The sequence below is a fragment of the Protopterus annectens genome, chromosome 7.part0, assembly GCF_019279795.1.
Source record: "Protopterus annectens isolate FY-2018-M chromosome 7.part0, PAN1.0, whole genome shotgun sequence".
In the NCBI taxonomy this organism is placed as follows: Eukaryota; Metazoa; Chordata; order Ceratodontiformes; family Protopteridae; genus Protopterus; species Protopterus annectens.
In genome coordinates, this window is record NC_056739.1 from 792,972,811 (window position 1) to 792,999,272 (window position 26,462).

At 44.8% G+C, this 26,462-nt stretch overlaps 1 protein-coding gene across 1 annotated transcript in view; it reads left to right on the top strand.

Moving 5' to 3' along the window:
• Positions 1-26,462, top strand: part of DNAH2 (dynein axonemal heavy chain 2) — a 6,636,854-nt gene that overhangs the window by 2,480,267 nt on the left and 4,130,125 nt on the right. The window contains exon 32 of the mRNA XM_044077324.1: positions 7,210-7,308. Coding sequence (XP_043933259.1) covers positions 7,210-7,308 — 99 coding nt within the window. The remainder of the gene's footprint in view (positions 1-7,209; positions 7,309-26,462) is intronic.

Below are 26,462 nucleotides of genomic sequence, written 5' to 3' on the forward strand. Positions count from 1 at the left end.
TCTTGAACCTAGAAAACTTTGAAAAGGTTACAGAGGGTATGGATAGTAGTCAACCTGTGCATGCTGTTTATTTTGACCTGGCCAAGGCTTTTGACACTATCCCCATGATGTTACTATTAAAAAGTTATAAAAAAAAAAAGAGTTACAGACTTAATGTAAACACGTATGTTGCCCCTCGATTGCGACTGGCTATCCAACAAATTAAAACAGTGAGAGTTACTGATACTCTCTCTTAGTATAAAGTTGCAACTAGTGATGAACTGCACATAGCTGTGCTGGGCCCTCTCCTCTTTGCTTTTTATTTTGCAGACATCAAAGACAATATTCTTTATGTATGGTTGACCATGTTTACTGATAACTTCACGCTGGGTAATGTTATCCACTCATTCACTGATATTAAACTGCTCCAAAAAGGGCTAGAATACTGAAAACAGATGCAAGAAAGTGCAGCACATAGGCATTCAATGAAAAAAGCTGATGTTTTTCATGTTTCACTGTTGCAGTCATCACATTTGGGTTATCCTGCCAAGGGTAGCCCTCAGTTGGTCCAAATACCAGAGGCTTAGTATTTCTGCGTCGGTTGTTGTCGCTCCAGGACTGATGTCAGGTCGTCAGTGGTGTAAAAACAGGCAGCTGACGCCATTATATCAGTCTTTCTTGCCCAGGATCCCGAAGCAGAAGCAGTTCACACGATTGCCAGTCGGCCGCTACCTGAGTTTTCGTTTTCGAATTGAAGTTAAATTCTTCTAAAGCTAAGTAGCCCGTTGAGGATCCTTTTTTCTAACCGATGTCATAAAAAGTTAACAGTTGTCTCACCCGTGGAAAGAAAATACCACACCAAGACTTACATTCTTACTGCATCACCTGTTTAGGCCCAGACCATGAGGTCCCAAGATGTCCCTCGCTGTCGCTTATGTGCTTTGTTCAACTCCAGAACTATACAGCGTCAAGCCCTTATTGTAGCTAAGTATTTTCACTCTCTGTCCTCAAATTCCGATATGGCTTTGGTAAGCCATCCAACTACCAATCTTCTGAAAAAATGTAAGGATAAAGACAGAGACAGACTGCACAGGTCCAAAACTGCCAGTGACGCTTCTGTTAAGCTAGTCGTCAATTCTCCGATCCTTAGTGAGGTGCTTTCGCAGCCCCTCATGTCTGCTTCTATGGATTCGCAGGTTGCTGCTGAGCGAGTTTGGAATGCCGCGAGACTCTTCTTTGACTAAGGTTCCAGTGGATGTCTCTACCTTGGATGGGTCCGGAGCCGCTGAGCAGGCACCGGCGTCCGAGGAAGTACTTCACACTACCGATACTCAGCACAGACCAACTTGTTTCGCATCTTCAGTTCCTTCTAAAGCTACAGAGTTCTAAGGCCCAGGGTATGAACTATGCCCAAAAAACGACAACCCAAGCTCAGGCACCTGCTGACTTGCCTCAATCTCAAATGCTTTAAAATGGCGGAAGACCTTATTTTTGCTTATTAGAGGAAGCCAGGCTACCCCTTCCAAAAAAAAAAGAGACTTGTCTCCAGTAGTTTTATCTGAACAGGAGTCTGATGACTCTGATGCTTCTGAATATGAAGACATGTAGCCCCTCTCTTTATATGAGGATTCTGATGCAGAGGAATCTGTTACTTCTGCCTCTTCACCCGAGGTTTTTTTAATTTGGGGAAACCCTTCATACTTTAAGGGAGCATTTCCAATGGGAATGTCAAGACTATCCTCAGTCAAAAAAAAAGAGACTCAGGGAATTCTTAGATTTACCACAGCACAGACCTTTGGCCATTCCTACTGTTCTGGATGATGTGGATGATGTTTTTATGGAATCCAGTAGGACTCCTGACACCCTTCCTCCTGCTCCCAGGAAACCTGACAGGTACTACAGAGTCCCTGACCCTCACAAATTCCTTTTCAAAAATCCTACTGCTGACCCAGAGGTCATCTCTCAAGGACCTAAAAGAATTAAAGCAACCTCAGCTAACAATCCCACCCCCTCAGACAGGGATTCCCGAGCTTTAGACAGATGTGGTAAAAAAGTATACATCTCTGCTACTCTTGCTGTTAGAGCATTAAATTGTCAGTTCCACATGCTGAAATATCAGCAGCATACCATGAAACTCCTCAAACAAAATATATCTTCCTTTCCTGCTTGTGCAGAAAATAAAGAATGACAACAGCTAATGCATTCTGCAAGTCGAGTTACTAAGCACACCTTGCAATGTGGCTTTGATGCCCTAGAAGCACCTTGCAGGGTAGCAGTCACTGGTTCTGTCCTTAGAAGGCATGCTTGGCTTAAGGAACAGAACTTGCCAGACCATGTCAAATCCAAATTATTGTACACACCATTGAACAAAGACAGTTTATTTGGCACCAAGGCAGAAGAGTTCTTAAAAAAGATGGAAGAAAAACGTAAATCTATGCAGACAGTTAAAGACTTCTTACAGGTCCGAGGTTCAGTAGGCATTGCCCTTCCAAGCACTAGTCCTTTCCTGCCCCCTCCAGGCCAGCTCAGCCCAGACCCAGGGGAAGCAGACCTCACAGACAGCAGCTCCAGGGAATGCAGATATCTAAGCAATGGAGTACCTCCTCTTCAAAAACGGGGAGTGCACACCCACCCCTTATGATAAGAACTCACAATGACTTTACACCTCCACCCCTTACCTCTGCCCACCTGCTTGTGCCCCTAGGAGGAAAACTCTCCTTCCATGCAAGTAACTGCGCCTCTTTTACCAACAACCGATGGGTCCTCAACATAGTGTCCCAAGGATACAAATTTTTTTTCCACACTATGCCAACCCTAAAAGGGTTCCCAGGTCTTCCTCCAAACTAGTGGGCAGAGGCCAACAGGCAAGTCCTTTCCCTGCTCTCCATGAGGGCAATACAGCACGTTCCTGCAGAACAGATAGGTCAAGATTTTTATTCCAGACTCTTCCTGGTACCCAGAAAAGAGGGCATCTGGCGCCCAGTCCTTGATCTATCCATTTTAAACACCTTTCTGGTGATGCCAAAATTCAAAATGCTCACCCTCCAGCAGAGTCTTCCTATGCTTTCCAAGGATGCTTGGTTAGCCACCCTAGACCTAAAAGGGGCCTACCTAGACATCTCAATCAGGGAATCTTGCAGGAAATCTCTACATTTCAGGACATGATCTATGCACTTTCAGTTCTCTGTGCTTCCCTTTGGCTTATCCACTGCTCCCTACTTAGATGATTGCCTGATTCAGGCAGACAGTCAGGAAAAGCTGTTACAGCACCTGACCTTTGTAAAGGACCTACTGACCGCCTTGGGGTATGCTATCAACGAAAAGAAATCAAAACTAGTCCCAACACACAAAAATTGTACTCCTGCGAGCAAGCCTGGACACAGTATCCCAGATGGCATTCCTTACTCCAGAAAAACAAGCCTACCTGACAGGCTGCTTCTCTCAACTAGCCACCAGAACCCAGTTATCCGCAAGGAAAATCCTGAAACTCTAGGGTTCATGGCCTCCTGCATTCTACTCATTCCGTATGCCAGACTGCATATGAGGAAACTACAATGGTACCTAAAAAGCCTTTGGTGTCAACACTCTCAAGACCTGGAAGCTATCGTACCAATGATACCTTTTCTAAGGTAAGAGTTTCTTTGGTGGGCAGTAGCATGCAGCCACAACAAGCGACTTCCCTTCTCACAACCCCACGCCACCCAGACCCTCTCTACAGACACATCAGACTATGCCTGGGGTGCACACCTGGACGGCAGGTGCATTCAGGGCCATTGGAGCCCAAATCAAATACATCTGCACACCAAAAAAAAAATATTCTAGCTGTTGAGCATGCCCTGACAGCTTTCAAACCCCTACTCTTCCCCAGGGCCTCTACTGATCAAAACAGACAACACCACAGTGATGTGGTACATCAACAAGCAGGGAGGGACTCACTCGTATCCTCGCTGCAGGCTCACCATGACCCTTTGGCACACAGCCTCAGCCATGCAACTACACCAGCTAGCAAAATTATTGCTAGGCTCCCTAAACTCTCTGGCAGACAAATTAAGCAGAAACCTGCTAGACCCACACGAGTGGCAGCTAGACCGCAGAACCTTCACCCCTGTAACCCAGAAATGGGGCACCCTGAAGGGGGACCTCTTTGTCTCCCACTCCAATCATCAGCTCAGCAAATTCTGCACCAGGGAACCTCACAGCAAGGCCTGGAAAGTGGATCTTCTATCCTTCCAGTGGGTAAACCTCTCGTTCTATGCATTTCCCCCTCTACCACTCATTTCAAAGGTACTGCTCAAAATAAGGGAGGAAAACCTGAGGACAGTCCTGATTGCCCCAGACTGGCCACGCCAGCACTGGTACCCACTACTGTGCAGCCTGTGACCCATGCCACCACCTACCTCAAATCCCAACACTCTGACCCAGTGGAATGGAGAATTCATGCATCCCCAATTGCAGACCCTCAACCTGGCTTATTCTCTGACCTCTCCTCAAGCTGGCAGCTTAAGCAAACAAGTCCTAGATGTTATAAGTGAGGCCAGATGCCCCAGCACTAGAAAATCATATGCTGATAAGTGGAAAAGGTTTTGCACCTGGATCCAGGCTAAGGGAGCTGGAATGGCACAGCCCTCCCTACCTCTCATTCTGGATTACCTAGCAGACCTACTACACAGGGGTCTATCCTTCTCTTCTATTAAAATTCATGCCTCTGCCATCTCTGCTCATTACAGCACAGAGCCACCTCTCTTCTCACACCCCCTCATCAAACAGTTCCTAAGAGGGGCTAACAACTTTAAGCTACCCAGAAGAGCTCCTACCCCAGCTTGGAACCTTAAGTTTGTGTTGGAAAAGCTCACCCTACCCCCCTTTGAAACTGCAGCTTCAGCAGAGGTAAAATTCCTCTCTTGGAAGACAGCCTTGGTTCTGGCCATCACTTCAGCTAGAAGAGTATCAGAGCTACAAGCACTCATGGCTGTAGAGCTCTTTATCATTTTCCATGCTGACAGGGTCTCCCTCAGGACTAACTCATCCTTCATGCCTAAAGTAGAGTCCAGTGTGGCTCTTCCAATCCATTCATTTGCCCACCTTTTTCCCTAACCCACAAAACAAGGGGGAAAGGATTCTGCACTCTCTAGATGTGCACAGACAGCTCAGATTTTATCTGGACAGGATTAAATCTTTAGAAAAACTGATCAATTGCTAGTCAGCTTCGCTGCAGGGGCAGAGGGCAAGGCCATATCCAAACAAACAATCCCAAATGGATAGCACACTGCATCCATTTCTGCTACAAACAGCATGGGAAACTGCCTCCAAAGGGGATCAGGACACATTCCACCAGGGCAACCTGCACCTCTGCAGCTTTTCTCAGAGGGGTCCCCACCAGGGACATCCTGGAGGCTGCAACATGGACATGTCTTCATATCTTCATCAAGCATTACCACCTGCCTATCTTCTCCAAATCCAGGGCAGGCTTTGCCACTGCAATCTTGCAGGGCATCCTAGCCAGCCCCCAGTCTTCTTGACTGCCTCCACCCTTTTCTTCAGCTTTGAGAATCAACCCAAATGTGATGACTGCAGCAGTGAAACACGAAGAACATAGTACAGTTGTGTACACTTACCATAAATGTAAATGTTCGAGTGTATTCACCGTTGCAGTCCTGGTCCCCCCCCTCCCATCCGCCTTGTCTCTCTCTCTCTCTCTCTTCCTCTCTCCTTACAGGGAATTTCTGGTAGTTACTTTCTACTGGTGGTGGTGTTCCACCATAACCTAGCTCCCTATTTGGGGGCTCCTGACAGTTAAGGCAAGAAAAACTGATGTAATGGCATCGGCTGCCTGATTTTATACCACTGACGACCTGCCGTCAGTCCTGGAGTGACAGCAGCCAATGCAGAAATACTAAGCCTCTGGTATTCGGGCCGACTGAGGGCTATCCCTGGCAGGATAACCCAAATGTGATGACTGCAACAGTGGATACACTCAAACATCTACATTTATGGTACGTGTACACACTGTACTTTCCTCCTCCTATATTATACATGGTACTCCTGTTCAAACACATGCAGTCATTAGGGAACTGGATACTTATGTGGACAACTTTCTCCCATTTGATCATTTTTTCTCCATAATCATGAAACCCTTATGAATGGCAGTTATCTTACCATTTTACTCTTCCCTTATCAGACCAATCATCGAATACAGTACCCTTTTGGTATGTACAAATCCAAGAATATCTCTCAAATGGAAAGGCCCCAATGATTTTAACCAAAAAATAAAATAAAATAAATAAAGGCCTTAAATCCTTCATCTATTCCAATAGATAAGCTCAACTTTTTTATACTCAGTAGCATACTAGCTTGTCTGAGGTCAGGAAAAACCCAATCCTGTTTGATTCGTTATATTTTTGTGAATCCAGAGGCTCTACAAACACTTGTACTAGAGCCCTAAGTTTACATCAACAAATAAGGAAGACTCATTGGAGGGAGGTGTTCTTAACTCATCATATTCCAAGCCTATGGAATAAGTTATTAGTACAGGTGAAGCAAGCCTAAGGATAACATTGATGATTAGATGAGTAGCCATAAATTTACACCAGGGTTATTATGTATGAACCTACATGATTTTGGAGGTGGCACTGTTATGTAGTTGTAAAGGGTGGCAATAATTTTTAAGTGAATTTACTGAAAGGTATGTATAGCTAGGGCTCTTATAGTCCCTGTGATCACCTGTCTATTATTGTTCCTAATGGCACAAGAACTTCCAGAGGAGTTTGGATTTGTGATAACTAGTGACAACTGGCATCCCCAACAGCAGGAAACCACTGAGACACAGAGTAGTGATAAATAGGGGAGCATAGCAGTAAGAGTTTTCTTACACACACCATTTGTCCCTATAAAAGTCAGTGAATACACTGATCAAGCCAAGTGGGAGTTATTTTACTGTCATGCCAGGTGGGGGTATTTTACTGTCATGCCATTAATCTTTTTTCTTGATGTCTTAACCCTTTTGCTATTTGGAAATATTCTACAAGAGATTCTAAATACCTGATTTTTAAGTAGCCATTCCTGCCTCCTAGGTGAAGGTTTATGGTCTGTCTTCTGTTTCCTTTTTTTTTCTGTAGCACTACTACGTCCTTAGTCTATAATGAACTGTATAGTTAGTTGGTCTGCAGAGTGGCCAGAGCAGGATGTTTTGACTTTTGGACTGATTTTCATTTTGTTTTCTTCCTTTGTCAGATTGGAGGCAGTGTAAAATTTGAAGCTGCAGGCATGTTTTCTTCTGATGGAGAATGTGTAGAGTTCACACATCCTGTCCTGCTTGAAGGGCCTGTAGAGGTAGGTGACCTTTTTGCTCTTGGTTTAATATAGTACTCAAACAAAAAACTATGTATTGTATATTTGTTTGCTCATACAATCTCAGATGTCAGTGCCTAATGTATGTGATAAGTTTCACTTTTTTTCCCTGTGATATTTAGAAAACTGTTAATATGGCTGGAGAATACATGAATATTTTTGGAGTTGTTCAAGGGTAGTGTAATCAGAAGTGGTGGCTAGATGGACAGCTTCATTGAGAAAGCAGTAAATCTAACTTGGGGACCTTCTACACTTTGTAACTGCTTGGATTTGCTATTCTGCTATGCCTAGCTCAGAAATAACTGTTTGGCTTTTTCTTCAAAATTGGTGGCAATGGTGCCATGATTCGGGCTTGGGGGTGACCTGGTTCATTTCTGTCACTCACACACTCAGGTGGCAACCTTAGCATTTATCACTGGGAAGTTCTGCAGTCTGATGCAAAAGAAGCTGAAACATTCAAAATGTTCTTATGGGAGCATATTGCATTTCTTGAGTGAGATTTAAGTGAAGAGGATCAGTGAAATCATTGAGTTGTAAGAAAGCTTTTTTGAATTCTCTTACCTCTTAATATTACTCAACCAACTTGGGATCAGACAAAAGTCATCCTGTTGGGTCTAGTAATGGGTCTCCTACATTGCACAGCTTACAAAAAGGGATTGTGTCTAGATTTAGGGGTGCCATGATTCCCTTTACTTAGCCCTCATTAGCATGCGGCAACTGGGATGCTCACAGATATAAACAACATGCCCTATATAGACCGACTCAGAGCCCTGTCACTACATTAGTTTTTAGCTTTTTTTTTGGCTTTCACTTTTATTGATTTAATGTCAGTGGGCAGGTAATGTTTACATTCTAGAAGGTAGAAAAACACCCACAAGGGCAGATACCAATAATGCAGAAACCACCGCACGGCACAATCCACCTTCAATGTAGTGTGTACACCAAAGACACTCCTGATATAAAAACAGTATGAATTTATTGAAACAAATGAAGCGCTTCGCCAGCAATCTGGACTCTGAAGAAGCCAGATTGCTGGCGAAAGCGCTTAGTCGTTTTGTTTGTTTCAATAAATTCATACTGTTTTTATATCCAAGGAGTGTCTTTGGTGTACACAACGCTGCTACATTGAAGGTGGATTGTGTCGTGCGGTGGTTTCTGCATTAATGTTTACATTCTGACAGTCAATATAACTCCACTATTGTATCTGCTTCATCATGAGGTAGGACCACGCTGATAGCACTGTCTCTAGTGATAGGTGAAGAGCATGCTTTGAAGCACTGCTATAAATGTAAGTCCTTTCATCCCAGCCAGCTGACAGTGAAGAAAGAGTAGCATTTAAGACCTATGTACATATTCTTAAGATGGGGACTTTTGTGGGTACCCATTACTAGACCCAACAGGATGACTTTTGTCTGATCCCAAGTTGGTTGAGTAATATTAAGAGGTAAGAGAATTCAAAATTAGGCATTGATACTACCCTTCTTCTGCCATCCTAATCCACTAGGTGACCTTGTGGGCTTCATGTTATTCCAACTCACTTTTGACTAGTGAGAAGTGCTTGCATCCCTTGCATCTTGTGAGAAAGCCACCATTGCAACCAGCTTTGGGAGTGCCCTTAGTATCTGAACTATCTATCCATGATGTCATCTTCACAAACCTTCCCCATATCCTGTAAGACTTGCCAGCCAGGATCTTTCTGCACCTGCAAGACCAACACATATTGAGAATGCACCAAGTTCTTATCATGTAGTAAGATGTATTTTTTCCAATGCAGGAGTGCCGGTATTACTGATGCCATTGCAAGGTCTTGTGCAGATCTTTACAGGCACAGTATTACATGTGATGAGCATTTCCTTCTAAGTCAGGGCCCTGTTGCTCAACTTATGTATCTGGGAAGCATAGACCACATTCTGGAGTAAGGGTTAGGGTGTTTTTCCTCTTTGCTGTACAAGTGGGATTTAGAGAAACAAGAGGACATCTTGATGTGAAATGGATCATTTTAAGGAGATGTGTTCTCCCTATTTCTCTTTCCTCTAGATAGCATCTCCACTTTAGAGACGTTTTAGATATTGTAGTCTGCCATAGACTATGCTATGGCACCTCTGTTTTCTCTCCAGGAACAAATCAGTCATTGCCTTTGTTGAAGGTTGGGCATCGAGCTGGCACCTCGGCATCGTAAAAATCTACTGCCAATAATTAGCGGACTGGAGTTCCGCTTTGGCGACCCCTAACCGGGAAAAGCCGAAAGAACAACAACAACAACAACCTGTCCACTATTCTCACACAAAGCCTGCCTCCAATGGTGCTAACTTTGTAATCTGTACGCATCCAGATGCTGCTCCCATCTGCACCTAATAAGGCTGATGTGCTGCACATGCCCCCAGCACAGTGAAGGGATTCCTGATCTAATGTACTCTGGCTGACTCCTACCTTGTTTCTTTGGTTTAGCATACATTCCAGAAACATAAACAGTGTTCCACCTTACTGCCTAATAAGGAAATTAAGGATGTTCTTCATCTCACATTGCTGCAGTCCTTACATATGGGTAGTCCGCTGTCCTCGGTCGGCCCGAATACCAAAGTATTAGGCTGACGTCGGTCATGGGCGCTCAGATCTGACATCAGAGCGTCAGGGTATAAAAGCGCATGACCGACGTCATATCCTCAGTCTTTTTTGCCGCATGGTCCGATGCAGAAGCAGCGTTGCAAGTGCCGTTCATGCTCTGAAATTTTCGAATTCTGAGTTTCAGACCGAATCCAAGTTGGGCTAAGTACCCGTTAGGAATATTTTGTTTTTCTTGCCTCTGTTAATTCCGGATGTCAGAAAAAGTGAATAATTGTATTTCTTGTGGGAAACAGATACCGCATAGGGATTATCACTCTTTGCATTCCTTGTTTGGGACCGGACCACGGCGTAGTCGGGTGTCGGTTTTGTGCTAGGTTTAATAAGCGCACTATAAAGAAGGTTAGATTGTGCTAGGTTAGTCTTTGGTAAGCGGTGTAATTATAATATGCCGCCGGATCCTCCGACGCCCGCTTCAAGAAGCGCAAAGACAAATCCTTGAAACCTAGACAGGTTGATTCGTCTGCTTCGGACGCCGGTCCTGCAGAGACTACAGTGGAGCAGGTGGATCCGGCTGAAGTTTCTGTTGAGTCTCAGGGGGAAACTTTGATTTTGCAGGATGTGGCCTCTCAGGAGTCAGGTCAAGCTGAAGGGGCCTCTCAGGTTACTGTTCTCCCTTCTATGCCTAAGGTGGTTAGGCCTTCTGCTACTATTTCTAAGGCTTCTTCTAAGGGCAGGTCTGTTTTGCCTTCCTCTGGTGTCCCTCCAGGTACTTCAGGGTCTGTGCCTAAAAAGCACATGCTTAAAATGGCAGAAGATTTGATTACTTTAATTAGAGGTTCTATGCCCCCTCCTGATAAGAGGCCCAGGGTGGAGCCAGAGTTGGAAAGTTTGGATCAGGCCTCAAATGACTCAGACTCTTCTGCTGAAGATTTTCAAGATTTTCCCCCTTATTCGATTCTGATGCAGAGGATTCCACTCCTTCTGCTTCTCCTCCAGAGGATTTTTCATTTTCAGAAACTCTGCATTCCATGAGGGAGCATTTTAAATGGGAAGGACAGGATTTCTCTGATTCACGGAAGAGGCTTAGGGAATTCTTGTTTTACCACAGCATAGACCCTTGGCTATACCTCCTGTTTTGGATGTTGTTCAAGATGTTTTCTCGGAGGCTTCCCTAATCCAGATTCTTTGCCTCCTGCGCCAGTTAAACCGGACAGGTATTACAGGGTGCCTGAGGCTCATAAATATCTGTATAAGAGTCCTAGGGCGGACCCAGAAACTATTAGTCAGGGGCCTAAGAGTGTTAGAGCTTCTGTTGTAAAGAATCCGGTTCCTCTAGATAAGGAAGCTAGAGCTTTGGATAGATGGGGTAAGAAGGTGTATACCTCTTCTACTTTAGCTATGAGGGCTTTAAATTGCCAGTTTCATATGTTGAAATATCAGAATTTCCTCCTTTCTCAGCTAAAATCTAAAGTGGATGCTTTGGCAGAGGGCATAGAGTGTAAAGAATTGCAAGATTTAGTACATGTCTCTGAACAGGTGGGTAAGCATTCTTTGCAGTGTGGTTTTGATGCTGTACAGGCCTCTTCTAGGGTGGCTGTCACTGGTTCAGTTCTTCAGAGGCACGCCTGGCTTAAGGATCAGAATTTGTCCGAGCATGTTAAAACTAGAATTCTGGATGCCCCTTTACAGTCTGAAGTTTTGTTTGGTCCCGGTGGAGTCGGTTTTGAAGAAAATGGAAGACAAGGCTAAGTCCATGCAGACTGTTAAAGATTTTTTGCAGGTGCAACCTCCAAAGTTTAGTAGAAATTGGCCTACTAAGGGGTGGACCTACTCTTCTTCTGATTCTCAGTCTAGGGGTAGATCTAGACGTGGCAGGGGCAGAGCTCACAGTACATTCAGGCCTAGACCTTGGAGTTCGCCTGCACAATCTGCAGGTGAGGGCAGGGGCCAGTCCTTTCGTAAACAGGCCCAATGACCTGCATTTCCAGCTGCCAGATTCTTCTTCCCTGGCAGCTCCTTTGGGAGGAAAGTTAGCACTCTTCAAGCAAAACTGGCTTTTAGTCACCCAGGACAAATGGGTATTGGACATTATAAACCGAGGCTACAAGTTCTATTTCCATACATTGCCTCCTTTCAAAGGCATGCCAGACGTTCCTCCTCAGCAAAGGATAGAGGCTCACAAGCAGATTTCTTTACTTCTTCAAATAGGAGCTATACAGCCAGTTCCTCTGTCAGATGTGGGACTAGGATTTTATTCTCGCCTGTTTCTTGTACCAAAGAAAGGGAACACGTGGAGACCAATTTTGGATTTATCTATCCTCAACACTTATCTGGACATTCCAAAGTTCAAAATGCTGACGTTACAACAGCTTTTACCTCTGTTGGGAAAAGATCACTGGATGGTAACTCTGGATCTCAAAGAGGCTTATCTTCATGTTCCTATCAGGCCCAGTTGCAGGAGGTACCTGCTGGCTGGAAATTTACATTATCAGTTCTCTGCATTGCCCTTTGGCTTATCTACTGCGCCCAGAGTGTTCACAAAGGTTCTGGCTCCAGTGATAGCCTTTTCAGGTTGAGAGGAATACAGATTTATCCTTATTTGGACGATTGCCTGGTTATTGCACAACACAAAGACGAACTTCTGCATCATCTACAGTATGTGATGGTAGTGTTAAGATGCCTAGGGTATTCTGTGAACGAAACAAAGTCCAGTCTAGTACCCTCTCAGGACATGTGCTTTCTGGGTGTGAGACTGAATACAGCTTCCCAGATGGCCTTTTGACCCCGGACAAACAAAGAAGCCTTTCTTTATTTCCGTCAAATGTCTCTACAGTCCAGGCTGACTGCAAGGACAGTCCTTCAAGCCTTGGGGTTCATGGCATCTTGTATTCTGGTGCTTCCCAATGCCAAACTGCATATGAGGAAGCTTCAATGGTATCTCAAAAATGTATGGACACAACACTGCCAAGATCTAGACACTGTCATTCAGATAATACCTTGCATTCAGAAAGAATTTTTGTGGTGGGCTCAGGAATGTCACCTAAACAAGGGACTCTCTGTGACCTGACCAGAGGCGAGTCAGATTCTAACGACAGATGCCTCGGACAAGGCTTGGGGAGCACACCTCAATGGAAAATGGGTGCAAGACATGTGGCCTGTCAGACTTCAACATTTACATATCAACTTGAAGGAGATGTTAGCAGTCCAATTTGCATTGATGGCTTTCAAGGATTTACTTCACCCAGGACAGGTGTTGATTCAAACAGACAACACTACTGTCATGTGGTACATCAACAAGCAAGGGGGGAACCCATTCGTACCCTCTTTGCAGGCAAGCGATGATTTTGTGGGAGACTGCTCTCAGTTTACACCTCAATCTTCAGGCAAGGTTTCTACCAGGAGCATAGAACTCCTTAGCGGATGTGTTGAGCAGACAAATTGTGGATCCTCACGAGTGGAAACTGGATCCTCATGTGTTTCAAAAGTTGACAGTGTTATGGGGGACTCCAGACATAGATCTGTTCGCTTCTCCACTAAATTACCAGTTGCCAAAGTTTTGCACAAAAAGGTTTCATCCCACAGCTTGGAAGGTGGATGCTCTATCATTCATTTGGAGCAATCTTCATGTCTATGCCTTTCCACCTCTGCCTCTCATTCCCAAGGTACTCCTGAAGGCCAGAAAAGACAAGCCATCCATGATTCTGATAGCGCCGGATTGGCCTCGACAGCACTGGTACCCACTACTGAGGAGTTTGGTACGGGAGCCTCCATGGCCTCTGCCTTTGATTCTGCATCTTTTGTCTCAGGCGGGCAATCACTTCCTCAATGTCAAGATTCAGTCTCTGCATCTCACAGCATGGCATATTCTGTTTTAGACCCTGGAGGGTCTCAGCTTCCACAACAAGTTTTGAATGTTATTTTGGAGGCCAGAAGGCCTAGTACAAGGAAAGTTTACGCTGATAAATGGAGGAGATTTTTTCTTTGGAGCAAAGCAAAGGACTTTGATGTTTCCAAGCCTGATTTAAGTGTTTCTCTTCAATATCTTACTGAGTTATTGGACAAGGGTTTGTCTTTCTCCTCGATAAAGGTTCATGCTGCAGCCATTTCTGCTCACTATGACTGTGACCCTCCTTTATTTTCCCATCCTTTGTTTAAGCAATTTCTTAGAGGGGCAAAGAACATAAGACCCCCACGTAGAGCTCCTACTCCTGCTTGGGATCTCAATTTTGTGTTGGAAAAGCTTACTCTACAACCTTTTGAGCCTGCAGCTACGGCCGAGTTAAAGTATTTATCATGGAAGACTGCTTTTTTGTTGGCCATTACCTCTGCAAGAAGGGTTTCTGAATTACAGGCCCTTATGGCAGTGGAACCTTTCCTGGTTTTTCATAAGGATAGGGTATCTTTGCATACTAATCCTTCCTTTATGCCTAAAGTAGTTTCTAGTGTGGCCTTGAACCAAACTATTCATTTGCCTACTTTTTATGCAAACCCCCAAAATAAAGGGGAGAAGATTTTGCATACTTTGGATATTCACAGGCAGTTACGTTACTATTTGAACAGAACCAAGGGGTTCAGGCAGTCACAGCAGTTGTTTGTTTCTTTTGCTTTGGGTTCTCAGGGAAAACCTGTTTCAAAACAAACTATTTCTAAATGGAATGGGTTTTGTATTTCTTTCTGTTATTCCCATCATGGTAAGGAGATTCCGGCTGGAATCAGACCTCATTCCACTAGAGCTACTGCCACTTCTACTGCCTTTCTAAGGGGGGTAGCTACAAAGATATTTTGGAAGCAGCCACTTGGAGTTCAGTACATACTTTTTCCAAGCATTACCACCTTCCTCTTTATTCTAAGTCTAGGGCTGGATTTGCCACTGCAATATTACAGGGCATTTTAGCAGCCCCTAATGCTTTATGATTTTGCCATCCTCCCTCTACCTCTGCTTTGGGATTCTACCCATATGTAAGGACTGCAGCAATGTGAGATGAAGAACATAGTACAGTTTTGTACCTACCATAAATGTAGATGTTCGAAGATCCACATTGCTGCAGTCCAATTTACCCTCCCTCCTTCCCCTCTGTAGTTTGGCATGGTTATATGGTTTGGGTGGTGGTTGTTGTTGGGCATGTTTTGGGAGGTATCCTGTTTTTGGCTGTGGCCTTTCTTTTTAGGGCCTTCTGACATCTGGGGCAAGAAAAGACTGAGGATATGACGTCGGTCATGCGCTTTTACACCCTGACGCTCTGATGTCAGATCTGAGCGCCCATGACCGACGTCAGCCTAATACTTTGGTATTCGGGCCGACCGAGGACAGCGGACTACCCATATGTAAGGACTGCAGCAATGTGGATCTTCGAACATCTACATTTATGGTAGGTACAAAACTGTACTTTTTCATCATGGTAAAAAAGGAAGGCATTCTCCTGTACCATGTCGGGTCATTGATCCAGCAACCATTTTTTTCACTTGTGCAGGTTCAAGTTCTTAATAGTAGACTAGACACTGAAGAAGATTGTAGACCTGTTTCCCTGTGGGATCAAAGAATGGGCCTGTATTACCTTGTCTAAAGGTATTTTCATTGAATATCTTTTCACTGACACACAAACAGCAAAGTCCCAAAATGCCGAATAGCCACTTCAGCAAATTTTTTCCCGGGACAAAAATGCTTGGCCGTCATCTGGAATTTGCCCTTTTCTCCACTGTAGTGCGATATCAGTTGGTATATTTACTTGGGGGGGGTGTGAGGGGTGAAGCCCCCCACTTCATAGCCTCTGAGAGTTTGTTTGGCTGGCCAAACGATTTTTTCCCCTGGGAAAAAATTAGCTGAAGTGGCCATTTGAAGTTTTGGGAGTTTGCTGTTTGTGTCGATGCAAAGGCGTTTGATGAAAATGTCTTTCGATCAGGTAATATAGACTCCAAAGAATTACTGTCCTTGCTGTGACTTCTTTAGTAGGCTTTTTCATAGCATTCAGTAATTTTGTGCTTTGTAGAACGCCTTTAGGCTAGCATGAACCAGAGGGTCAGCCACTCCTTTTTTGGCTGTTCCAGTGCTGATATGGACATGGAAGAACCTTGGGAGACACTCCATGAAATTCATCTCAGCGTAACAAAAGCAAGAGACTGTCAGATCAAACAGGCATCCCTCTTTCCAGTCAGGCCTCTTCTGCTAGAGCTGTTATAAAGAAATTAAATATTGTCTTTGTGTAGAAAGATGAGATCCTTACCTTAACTAGACAAGCATTACAGGCAATAAATCCGGGTACATAGTAGCTTTTTACAGATGATCATTTCTTGCAAAGTAATTCCTGAGGAAATAGGATCTGATTCGGTTTTCACAGACATGAGGCTTCTTTTCCTGCAGATTCCCAGTCCCAGCTTTCTGATTGTGAGGAAAGTTTTAATTCTTTCTCTGAGGAGGAATTTTATTTTAATCAAACCATTGCCAAGATGAACATTGTATTTTTATGGTAACAGATTGATTTATACCCTGAGCCATAGAGATAATCTGATGTCCATTTTTATTCTATCCTCAACTGTTGGGCTCTGATCCGATCCTTGGCTCTGACTCAACCATTACTATATCTTGTGGCCACCAAAAAGCTCTCGATCTCCTCCCTTACTCATAATGCACCAACCACTAACATACCTCAGATCTTGCTTTCCACTTTTGCGAAGAAACATGGTCAGCTTGAGCTCTCGAGTGATTTCTTCAATCTATGATAATTTTTTTTATTTTATCTTTTATACATCTATTTATTTATTTATTTTTATTTTTTATTTTACATTTGTTTACCGGGAAAGTCAGACTGGAACAAGGTCCATTTACAGGGGAGGCCCGGGGGAGAAAAGCTCCACAGCATAACAGTACAAATGCAACAAATGACAAAAAAAATTTTTGTACAGAGGCATATATGCAATCAGAGCTCTCCATGTCTTTATATGACAACACATAATCCATGAATGACAGAAAATTTATTTACAGTGGCATATATACAGTCAAGGAGATTTTTTTGTACCTTAGTTTGATTTGAGCAAGCTTGGTATATAGATAGCAATACTTTGAATTCCCTATTGGTAGTACAAAGCATAAAAATGAAGGAATGGAATCTGGAAAATATATTAAGTCATTCTCCCTTCCTGTTACACTTTGTGTAATTTTTGTATATCATATTAAGTATCTGCTGAACCCTTTTTTTTTTCTTAATATTATTACGCTTTCAGGTATTGATACCATTGCTGGTATCTTTTTCACTTTCCTTCTGTCCATCTATGTGTAGTAATAATAAAAAAAAGCTTTCCTTACTGTTATTTGTTTCTATTATTGTTATAGAATGTCTAATAAAGGCCCTTTGGATTTTAAAAAGTGCAAAAAGTTTGAGAATAAATTGTCCTTGTCCAATGCCCATACCTTATGTGTTTATTTTTTGGTTCTGACCACCTCCAAATTGATTGTACCATTTGCAAGAAGTTTGCAAAAATAATTGTGAACAGAAAAGAACAAATTGATATTGAACGGTTTGCTTCATTCTTTTTCTGATGCTATTTCTGCATCTCAGTCCCCCAAAACAAAATCAAAGGAGCCTTCCTTTAAGTCTTCTAAGCCTTCTGAATCCTTGACTCCATCTTCTTTGAAGCTGTGTAAAAAGAAACACAATTCAGATCTGAAGGCCACTGTGATCCAACCTGTGTTGAATCTGATTAAACTTTCCTTGGATCCAACCCCTTCAGATCCTAGAATGTTACCCAGGACTAGGTACTCACTCACTTTGGATCCAGTACCTTCCAGAGTACCTTCCTCCTTCTTGGAAAGATGGCGCTCTAGGTTACCTTCCCTCGCCTCTTTGTGTTCTTGCAGGAGTGTGACCATAGCAGATGTAGACAGAATGATAAGGAGATTCCTGTCAGATACAGATGTGTGTTCACCTAGCTTCTACCCATTTGGGGTCATCCCTCTGCCATATCTCCTATGGCAGCTCCTTCTCTGATCCGACTGATTTCAGAGCCCTTGCATCTGAGCCGTCCGGGTATATCTGATTTGGATCTAAAGATATTTTTATCGATGTCTTTGGAGCTGGATGGCTCTCAGAGCTGAAGGTCGCCTGTCAGATCTGAGTCATTGGAGTTGACTCCATAGTTTTGGAGCCTCTGTATTGGACAATTCATTTCCGACTTCTGCCTTGGGTAGATTGCCGTTGGGGAGCGGGAACCGATGGGTCAGAAGCGTGGTTTCTCATTGTCTTCCTTCTCCCTGGAACATTCTGCCTTTGAGATAATGAAGAGAGTGATCTCTGCTCCAGCAGGATGGACAGATCCTACCCCCTGAGATCTTCCCTCTGGATCCCAGATGTCATTGCACCTTGAGCCACATCATTCTATGCCACAGGGACAGCCAGCTCCAAGTCTCCAGGCCACCCAGCAAGGGTTTACAATTTCTCCTGATACTTCACCGGAGCATCCCACCGAGGAAGTGCCTAGGAAGAGGAAGTGGAAGGGGAGGCACTTGGACTCCCCTCAGGAGTCATTCACCAAGGATACTGATTTTGATGAAGGAGAAGGGTCCCCAAGACACCCACCTGGAGACGTGTCATTTGGAGACATCCTTGAAATCCTGAAGCAGAGAGGTGGGTTGTCCTCCAATAACCCATCACCAGAGGAATCAGTATTCCTGGAAACCTTTGGAGCTGGCCCATCTACCTCCTTGGGTACTCCTCCTGCCCTATGAGCTCATTGACTTAATCTCTAGGCGGGCGTGGAAGGAACCTGACTCAGTTGAACCAATCTCCAAGAGACTAGATCGGATTCTAGCTCCACCTGTAGTTAAGGAGTTCTGGAGTAAGGGCGTGCCTATAGAGGATATGGTCGTGGCGGCGGCCACCAAGAAATAACTTGCTGAGCAAAGTTCCTCTGTCCAACCACTAATAAGGGAGTCTAGGACATTGGACAGAGTTGGGAAGTGTGTGTATGTTTCAGCAACCTTTGCCCTTAGGCTACTGAATGACTCTTTTTGGGTGGCATAGTGGTGCAGCGGTTAGCATTGTCACCTGTCACCAAGATGTTCTCCAGTTCGATTCTCAGCTGGGGTGCCTTCTGTGTGGAGTCTGCATGTCCTCCCTTCATTCTCTTGGGTTTTCTTCAGGTGCTCTGGTTTCCTCCCACATTTTAAGACATGCGTCTGGAGTGTTTCTCGCCGGACTTCTGCTGAAAATGGGCTCCCAGTCAGACTTTCCTGGTAAACAAATGTTAAATACTTTGCATACTTTGAGACTAGAAATGGATTTGATCAAGGAACTTTCAAAATCCTTTTCATGGGCCACTGCTGCCGAGGCTCAGTCTTCTGTGGCCTCTTAGTTGGCTACCCTTCAGTCTATTTCAAATTAATTCATGCGGCTTATCTCACATGGAGCTGAAGGTGCCTCAAGGCATAGTTTGTCAGTGCACCCTTTGATGACAGTTCATTGTTTGACCCATAAGTGAAGGACACACTCCTCAGACATGAGAAAGATGTAGAGAAACTGTCAGCAGTGGGTCTACTTATTTTGACCCCTCAAAGATCCTTTTCTAGGTGGTTGGAAAATGTGGTTCAGGAAGCTCCAGGGTCCTTTCCAAGATTCACGTGATGATAGCTCTCCCAGGTGCGGAGGGGGGAATTCAGATGGGTGTTGACACCCACTTGGCAGGGGCTTGCAGAACCAATGGTCCAGAGATTCTTTCTCCTATAGATCTTATCATAGCTCTTGAAAGTAGACCCAGTTGTCGCCTCTAGAGGCAATTGGGGGTCAATTATCCCTGCATCAGAGAGCCTGGCTAGACATAACAAAAGATACTTGGGTGCAGAGGATTATTTCCAGAGGTTATATAATTCCATTTTTCCTTTTTCCTCCCAGTCAGAGGAAAGCAGCAGCACTAGAAATACTAAAGCTGTTAGAAAAAAGATTAATCCAAGAGGTCCAGACCAGATAGTGTCCGGAACTTACTCAAGATTCTTTTTAGTGACAAAGAAAACGGGGGACTGCAGACCAATTTTGGATCTCAGCATTCTGAACAAGTCAGTTCAGTACACAAAGTTCCAGATGGTCCGAGTTCAGTCCATTCTGCCCTTTTTGGGCATAGACGACTGGATGTGCTCAATAGAACTTCAGAATGCATACTATCACATAAAAAAGAGCAGACAATCCAGAAGGTATTTTCATTTCCAGTTGGGAGCCAGTCACTGTCACTTCAGACCACTGCCTTTTAGCCTCACCAAAGCCACCCGGGTGTGCACCAAATGCATGGCAGTGGTAGCAGCTCACTTGAGACTGCAGGGATTCTGAGTTTTTCCATACTTAGACGACTGGCTCATTACCGCCCGACCAAGCATCTACTAATAAGAGCAAGAGATCAGGTACTCCTGACTTGTTCTCATCTGGGGATAACCATAAATTACAACAAGTCTCAATTACAACTGACTCAAACATTAGAATTCATAGGAGTGGTGTTCAACACAGTATCAGGAACAGCTTCTCTTCCTCTGTCAGGAATGCAGACTATCAGATTCCAGGTCAGTAAACAATTTGGAGTACCAAAATTTCAGCTTGGTTGATTCTGCAAGCCTTGGGGTCAGTGTCAGTGGCCATAATTTCTGTTCCTCTAGCAAGATTTCATATGAGAATTCTTCAATGGATGCTAGCAATACAGTGGTTGATTCTTTGTAAGGGCATATCAGCACAAATAAGAATCACTGAGGCATGCAAGAGATACCTTTGGTGGTGGATTCAATCAGATCAGGTTCTTCAAGGCCGTCCTTTCACCCTTCCTCAGCCCAGCACTATAATGGCCAAGGATGCTTCCCAGATTGGGTGGGGGGGCACTTCCTGAGGAAAACAGTCTAAGGCACTTGGTCCCCCGAAGAGGCCAATGCTCATTCCAGTGCTCTGGAAATGAAAGCAGTGCTTTTAGCTTTGCAGGCATTCCAAGACTCTCTCCCTTTCGGGACAGTTACAGTCCAGACAGACAGCATGTCAGTATTTTGGTACATCAACAAACAACGGGGGAACAAGATCTTACTCCCTTGTGTTGAGAAGACGTCATAGTGTGCCAGAGGGTGATTTTTTTTCAACTGCTTTCTGATAGCAGTGCACATTCCGGGGAAGTACAGAGTGATAGCAGACAAACTGAGCAGGTCCTTTCTACTACCTTATGAGTGGTCTCTCAATAGGAAAATGACAGATAAGATTTTCCATCAGTAGGGCTAGCCTTGCTGTGATCTCTTTGCATCTCTCTTAAACAGCAAGCACAGCACCAGCTTTGGCCTAATCCCTCCACTGGAGCAATCACCGAAGGACACACTACTCCACAATTGCCCCCCCCCCCAAGTCTTCGCTGTGTCTACGCCTCTACTCTCCTAATTCCCAAATTCCTACAGGATGCTGGCCAGTTGAACAATAAAGTCATCCGCATTGCACCTTACTGGCCTCGACAGATTTGGTTCCCCTTCCTTTGGCCTCATCTACTTTACCCACCTTGGTTTCTGGATCCAATTCCAGACCTCCTGTCTCACCTGACAGGCATGATTCATCTGGATATCTCAGACATCAAGCTAAAAGTATGGTTTCTCCAATTCCTTTAATAGCCAGACAACCGAAGCTCTCTTCCCGTCCGTCACTTACCTTTTTCTTCCTATAAGGCTTCAACAAGAAAATTTTACAGAAGTAAATGGAAAAGGTTCATTTTTTTGGTCGCAACAAAAACACATCAACCCCTTATCAGTCTCTGTACAAAGTGTTCTTGAAGTTTTAGCAGTAGTTTTTAATGATGGAACTAGCTCCTCAGCAGTTAGAGTTCAATTAGCAGCAATGTCTAATTTTCATACTGGATTTGTTAATTCTTCTTTGACTTCATCTAAGCTTTGTAAAGCTTTTTTGAGAGGCACCCCCCCCCCCCTCTGCTGAGACCTCCACATAACGATCCTATTCCCCCATGAGATTTAAAGTTGGTAGGCTAATTCATTCTCCCTCTGAACCAGGAGCTAAACGTGATCTTAAATTACTGACCTGGAAACTATCTATGTTCTTAGTATTTCACTGTTGCAGTCATCACATTTGGGTTATCCCTGCCAGGGTAGCCCTCAGTCGGCCCCAAATACCAGAGGCTTAGTATTTCTGCATCGGTTGCTGTCTCCCCAGGACTGACGTCAGGTCATCAGTGGTATAAAAACAGGCAGCCGACACCATTACATCAGTCTTTCTTGCTGAGGAGCCTGTTACAGGAGCAGTTCTCATGAATGCCGGTCGGCTGCTACTCGAGTTTTTCATTTCCGAATTGAAGTTGAAGTCTTCTAAAGCTAAGTACTGGGGATCCTTTTTTCTTCCTCTAACCGACGTCAGAAAAAGGTAACAATTGTCTCGCCTGTGGAAAACAAATACCACACCGAGACTTTAATTCCTACTGCGTCACTTGTTTAGGCCCAGACCACGACGTCCCCCGCTGTTGCTTTTGTGCTTTGTTCAACCCCAGAACTATACGTTGTCGGACCCTTATTGTAGCTAGATATTTTCGCTCTCAGTCCTCGACTTCCGATATGGCTTCTAAAAAACGTAAGGATAAAGACAGAGACAGACCGCACAGGGACAAAACTGCTGACGACGCTTCCGTTAAGCTAATCATCAGTTCTCTGGTCCCCAGTGAGGCGCTTTCGCAGCCCCTGATGCCCACTTCTGTGGATTCGCAGGCCGCTAACGAGACCCTTTTGGAGTCCGGTATGCTGTGAGACTCTTCTTTGACTAAGGATCCTGCGGATGTCTCTACCTTGGATGGGTCCGGAGCCACTGAGCAGGCACTGGTTTCCGAGGAAGTATTTCGCCCTACCAATACTCGACACAGACCGACGACTTTCACATCTACAGTTCTTTTGAAAACTGCAGAACTTCTAAGGCCCAGGGTATGAACCACACCCAATATACTGAAGACCCAAGCTCAGGCCCCTGCTTCCTTGCCTCAGTCTCAAATTATTAAAATGTCAGAAGACCTTATAATGCTTATCAGGGGAAGCCAGCCTACCCATTCTAAAAGAAAGAGACTTGTCCCCAGTAGTTTTATCTGAGCAGGAGTCCGATGACTCTGATGCAACTGAATATGAAGATATGCAACCCCTCTCTGCTTATGAGGATTCTGATGCAGAGGAATCCATTCCTTCAGCCTTTCCACCTGAGGACTTTTCCTTTGGCTTAACCCTACATACTTTAAGGGATCATTTCCAGTGGGAATGTCAGGACTACCCTCAGTCAAAAAAGAGACTCAGGAAATTCTTAGATCTTCCACAGCACAGACCTCTGGCCATTCCTCCTGTCCTGGATGTTGTGGATGATATTTTTATGGTATCCAGTCTGACCCCTGACACACTCCCTCCTGCACCCAGGAAACCTGACAGGTACTATAGAGTCCCTGACTCTCACAAATTTATTTTCAAAAATTCTACTGCTGACCCTGAGGTCATCTCTCAAGGACCTAAAGGAATCAAAGCAACTTCAGCTAAGAATCCCACACCTTCAGATAGGGATTCCTGAGCATTAGACAGATGGGGTAAGAAAGTATACACCTCTGCTGCTCTTGCTATTGGAGCATTACATATGCTGAAATAGCAACATACCATGGAACTACTCGAACAAAAAATATCTTCTCTACCTGCTTGTGCAGAAAATAGAGTTAAAAGAGTTAATGCATTCTGTAAGTCAAGTAACTAAGCACACCTTACAATGTGGTTATTGATGCCCTAGAAGCATCTTGCAGGGCAGCAGTCACTGGTTCTGTACTTAGAAGACATGCTTGGCTTTAGGAACAGACCTTGCCAGACCATGTCAAATCCAAATTATTGGACGCACCCTTGCACAAAGACAACTTATTTGGCGCCAAGGCAGAAGAGGTCCTAAAAAAGATGGAAGAAAAGACTTCTTACAGGTCCAGCCACGGAAGTTCAGTAGGCATTGCCCCTCCAAGCACTGGTCCTTTTCTACCACTCCCAGGTCAGCTCAGCCCAGGCCAAGGGGTGTCAGCTCAGCTCAGACCAAGAGGAAGCAGGCCCCACAGACAACAGCCCCAGGGAATGCAGAAATCTAAGCAATGGAGTTCCTCCTCTTCAAAACCAGGGAGTGCAAAGCCACCCCCTTATGGTAAGAGCTCACAATGACTTTACACCTCCACCCCCTCCCTCTGCCCACCTGCACTTGCCTCTAGGGGAAAAACTCTCCTTCCACTGGGCCACCATTACCAACGACCACTGGGTCCTCAACATAGTGTCCCAGGGATACAAATTTTATTTTCACACTCTGACAACCCCAAAAGGGTTCCCAGAATCTTCCCACAAACCAGTGGGCAGAGACCAAAAAGCAAGTTATTCCATCCTCTCTACGAGGGCAATAGAGCATGTTCCTGCAGAACAGACAGGTCAAGGTTTCTACTCCAGACTCTTCCTGGTACCCAGAGAAGAGGGCACATGGCACCCCATCCTCGAGCTATCCATTCTAAACACCTTTCTGGTGATACCAAAATTCAAAATGCTCACCCTCAAGCAGTTTCTTCCTATGCTTTCCAAGGATGCTTGGTTAGCTACCTTAGACCTAAGAGAGGCCTACCTACACATCCCAATCAGGGAATCGTGCAGGAAATACCTACGTTTCAGAGCAGGATCACTGCACTTTCAGTTCTCTGCACTTCCCTTTGGCTTATCCACTGCTCCCAGAGTTTTCACAAAATGTCTGGCTCCCGCCATTGTTTATTGCAGGCAAAGAAATATTCAGATTTACCCATACTTAGACGACTGCCTGATTCAGGCAGACAGGAAATGCTGCTAAAGTACCTGACCCTTTGTAAAGGACCTACTGACCTCCCTGGGGTATACTATCAGTGAAAAATAATCAAAACTAGTACCCACACAAAAAATTGTATTCCTGGGAGCAAGCCTGGACACAGCATCCCAGATGACATTCCTTGCACCAGAAAAACAAACCTACCTGACAGTCTACTTCTCTCAACTAGCCACCAGGACCCAGTTATCCGCAAGGAAAATCCTGCAAGCTCTAGGGTTCATGGCTTCTTGCATTCTACTCATTCCATATGCCCGACTGCATATGAAGAAACTACAATGGTACCCAAAAAGCCTTTGGTGTCAGCACTCTCAAGACCTGGAAACACTTATACCAATGATACCTTGTCTAAGGAAAGATTTTCTTCGGTGGGCAGCAGCATGCTACCATAACAAGGGACTTCCCTTCTCACTACCCCACGTCGCCCAGACCCTCACCACAAATGCATCAGACTATGCTTGGGGTGCACACCTGGTTGGCAGGTGCATTCAGCACTACTTGAGCCCAAATCAAATATATCTGCACATCAGCCAAAAAGAGATGTTAGCTGTTCAGCACACCCTGACAGCTTTCAGACCACTACTCTCCCCGGGGCCTCTGCTGATCAAAACAGACAACACCACGGTGATGTGGTACATCAACAAGCAGTGAGGGACTCACTCTCATCCTCTGTGCAGGCTCGCCATGACCCTTTCGCACATGGCCACAGCCATGCAACTACACCTGCTAGCACAATTCCTGTCAGGCTCTCTAATCTCTCTGACAGACAACCTAAGCAGAAACCTGCTAGACCCGTAGGAGTGGCAGCTTGACCAAAGAACCTTCACCCTTGTAACTCAGAAATGGGGCACCCCGAAGGTAGACCTCTTTGCATCCCATTCCAGTCATCAGCACAGCAAATTCTGCACCAGGGAACCTCACAGCAAGGCCTGGAAAGTGGATGCTCTATCCTTCCAGTTTGGTCTATGCATTTCCCCCTATACCACTCCTTTGAAGGGTACTGCTCAAAATAAGGGAGGAAAAACCGAGGACAATCCTGATTGCCCCAGACTGGCCACGCCAGAACTGGTACCCACTGCTGCGCAGCCAGTCACCCCTGCCACCATGGCACCTTTCTCAGTTCGCAACACTCCTAACCCAGGGGAATGGAGAATTCATGCATCCCCAGTTGCAGACCCTCAGTCTGGCAGCCTGGCTTATTCCCTGACCTCTCCTCAAGGTTGCCAGTCTAAGCAAACAAGTTCTAGATGTTATACATGAGGCCAGATGCCCCAGCACTAGAAAGTCTTATGCTGACAAGTGGAAAAGGTTTTGTACCTGGATCCAGGCTAAGGAAGCCGGAACGGCACAGCCCACGCTACCCCTCATCCTGGATTACCTGGCAGACCTACTGCACAAGGGTCTATCCTATTCTTCTATTAAAATTTATGCCTCTGCCATCTCTGCTCATTTCAGCACAGAGCCACCTCTTTTCTTGCACGCACTCATCAAACAGTTCCTAAGAGGGGCTAACAACTTAAGGCCACACAGAAGAGCTCGTACCCCCAACTTGGGACGTAAACTTTCTGTTGGAAAAGCTCACCCTGCCCTCCTTTGAACCTGCAGCTTCAGTAGAGTTAAAATTTCTCTCTTGGAAGACAGCCTTGTTTCTGGCCATCACTTCAACTAGAAGAGTATCAGAGCTACAAACACTTATGGCTGTACAGCCATTCATCATTTTCCATGCTGACAGGG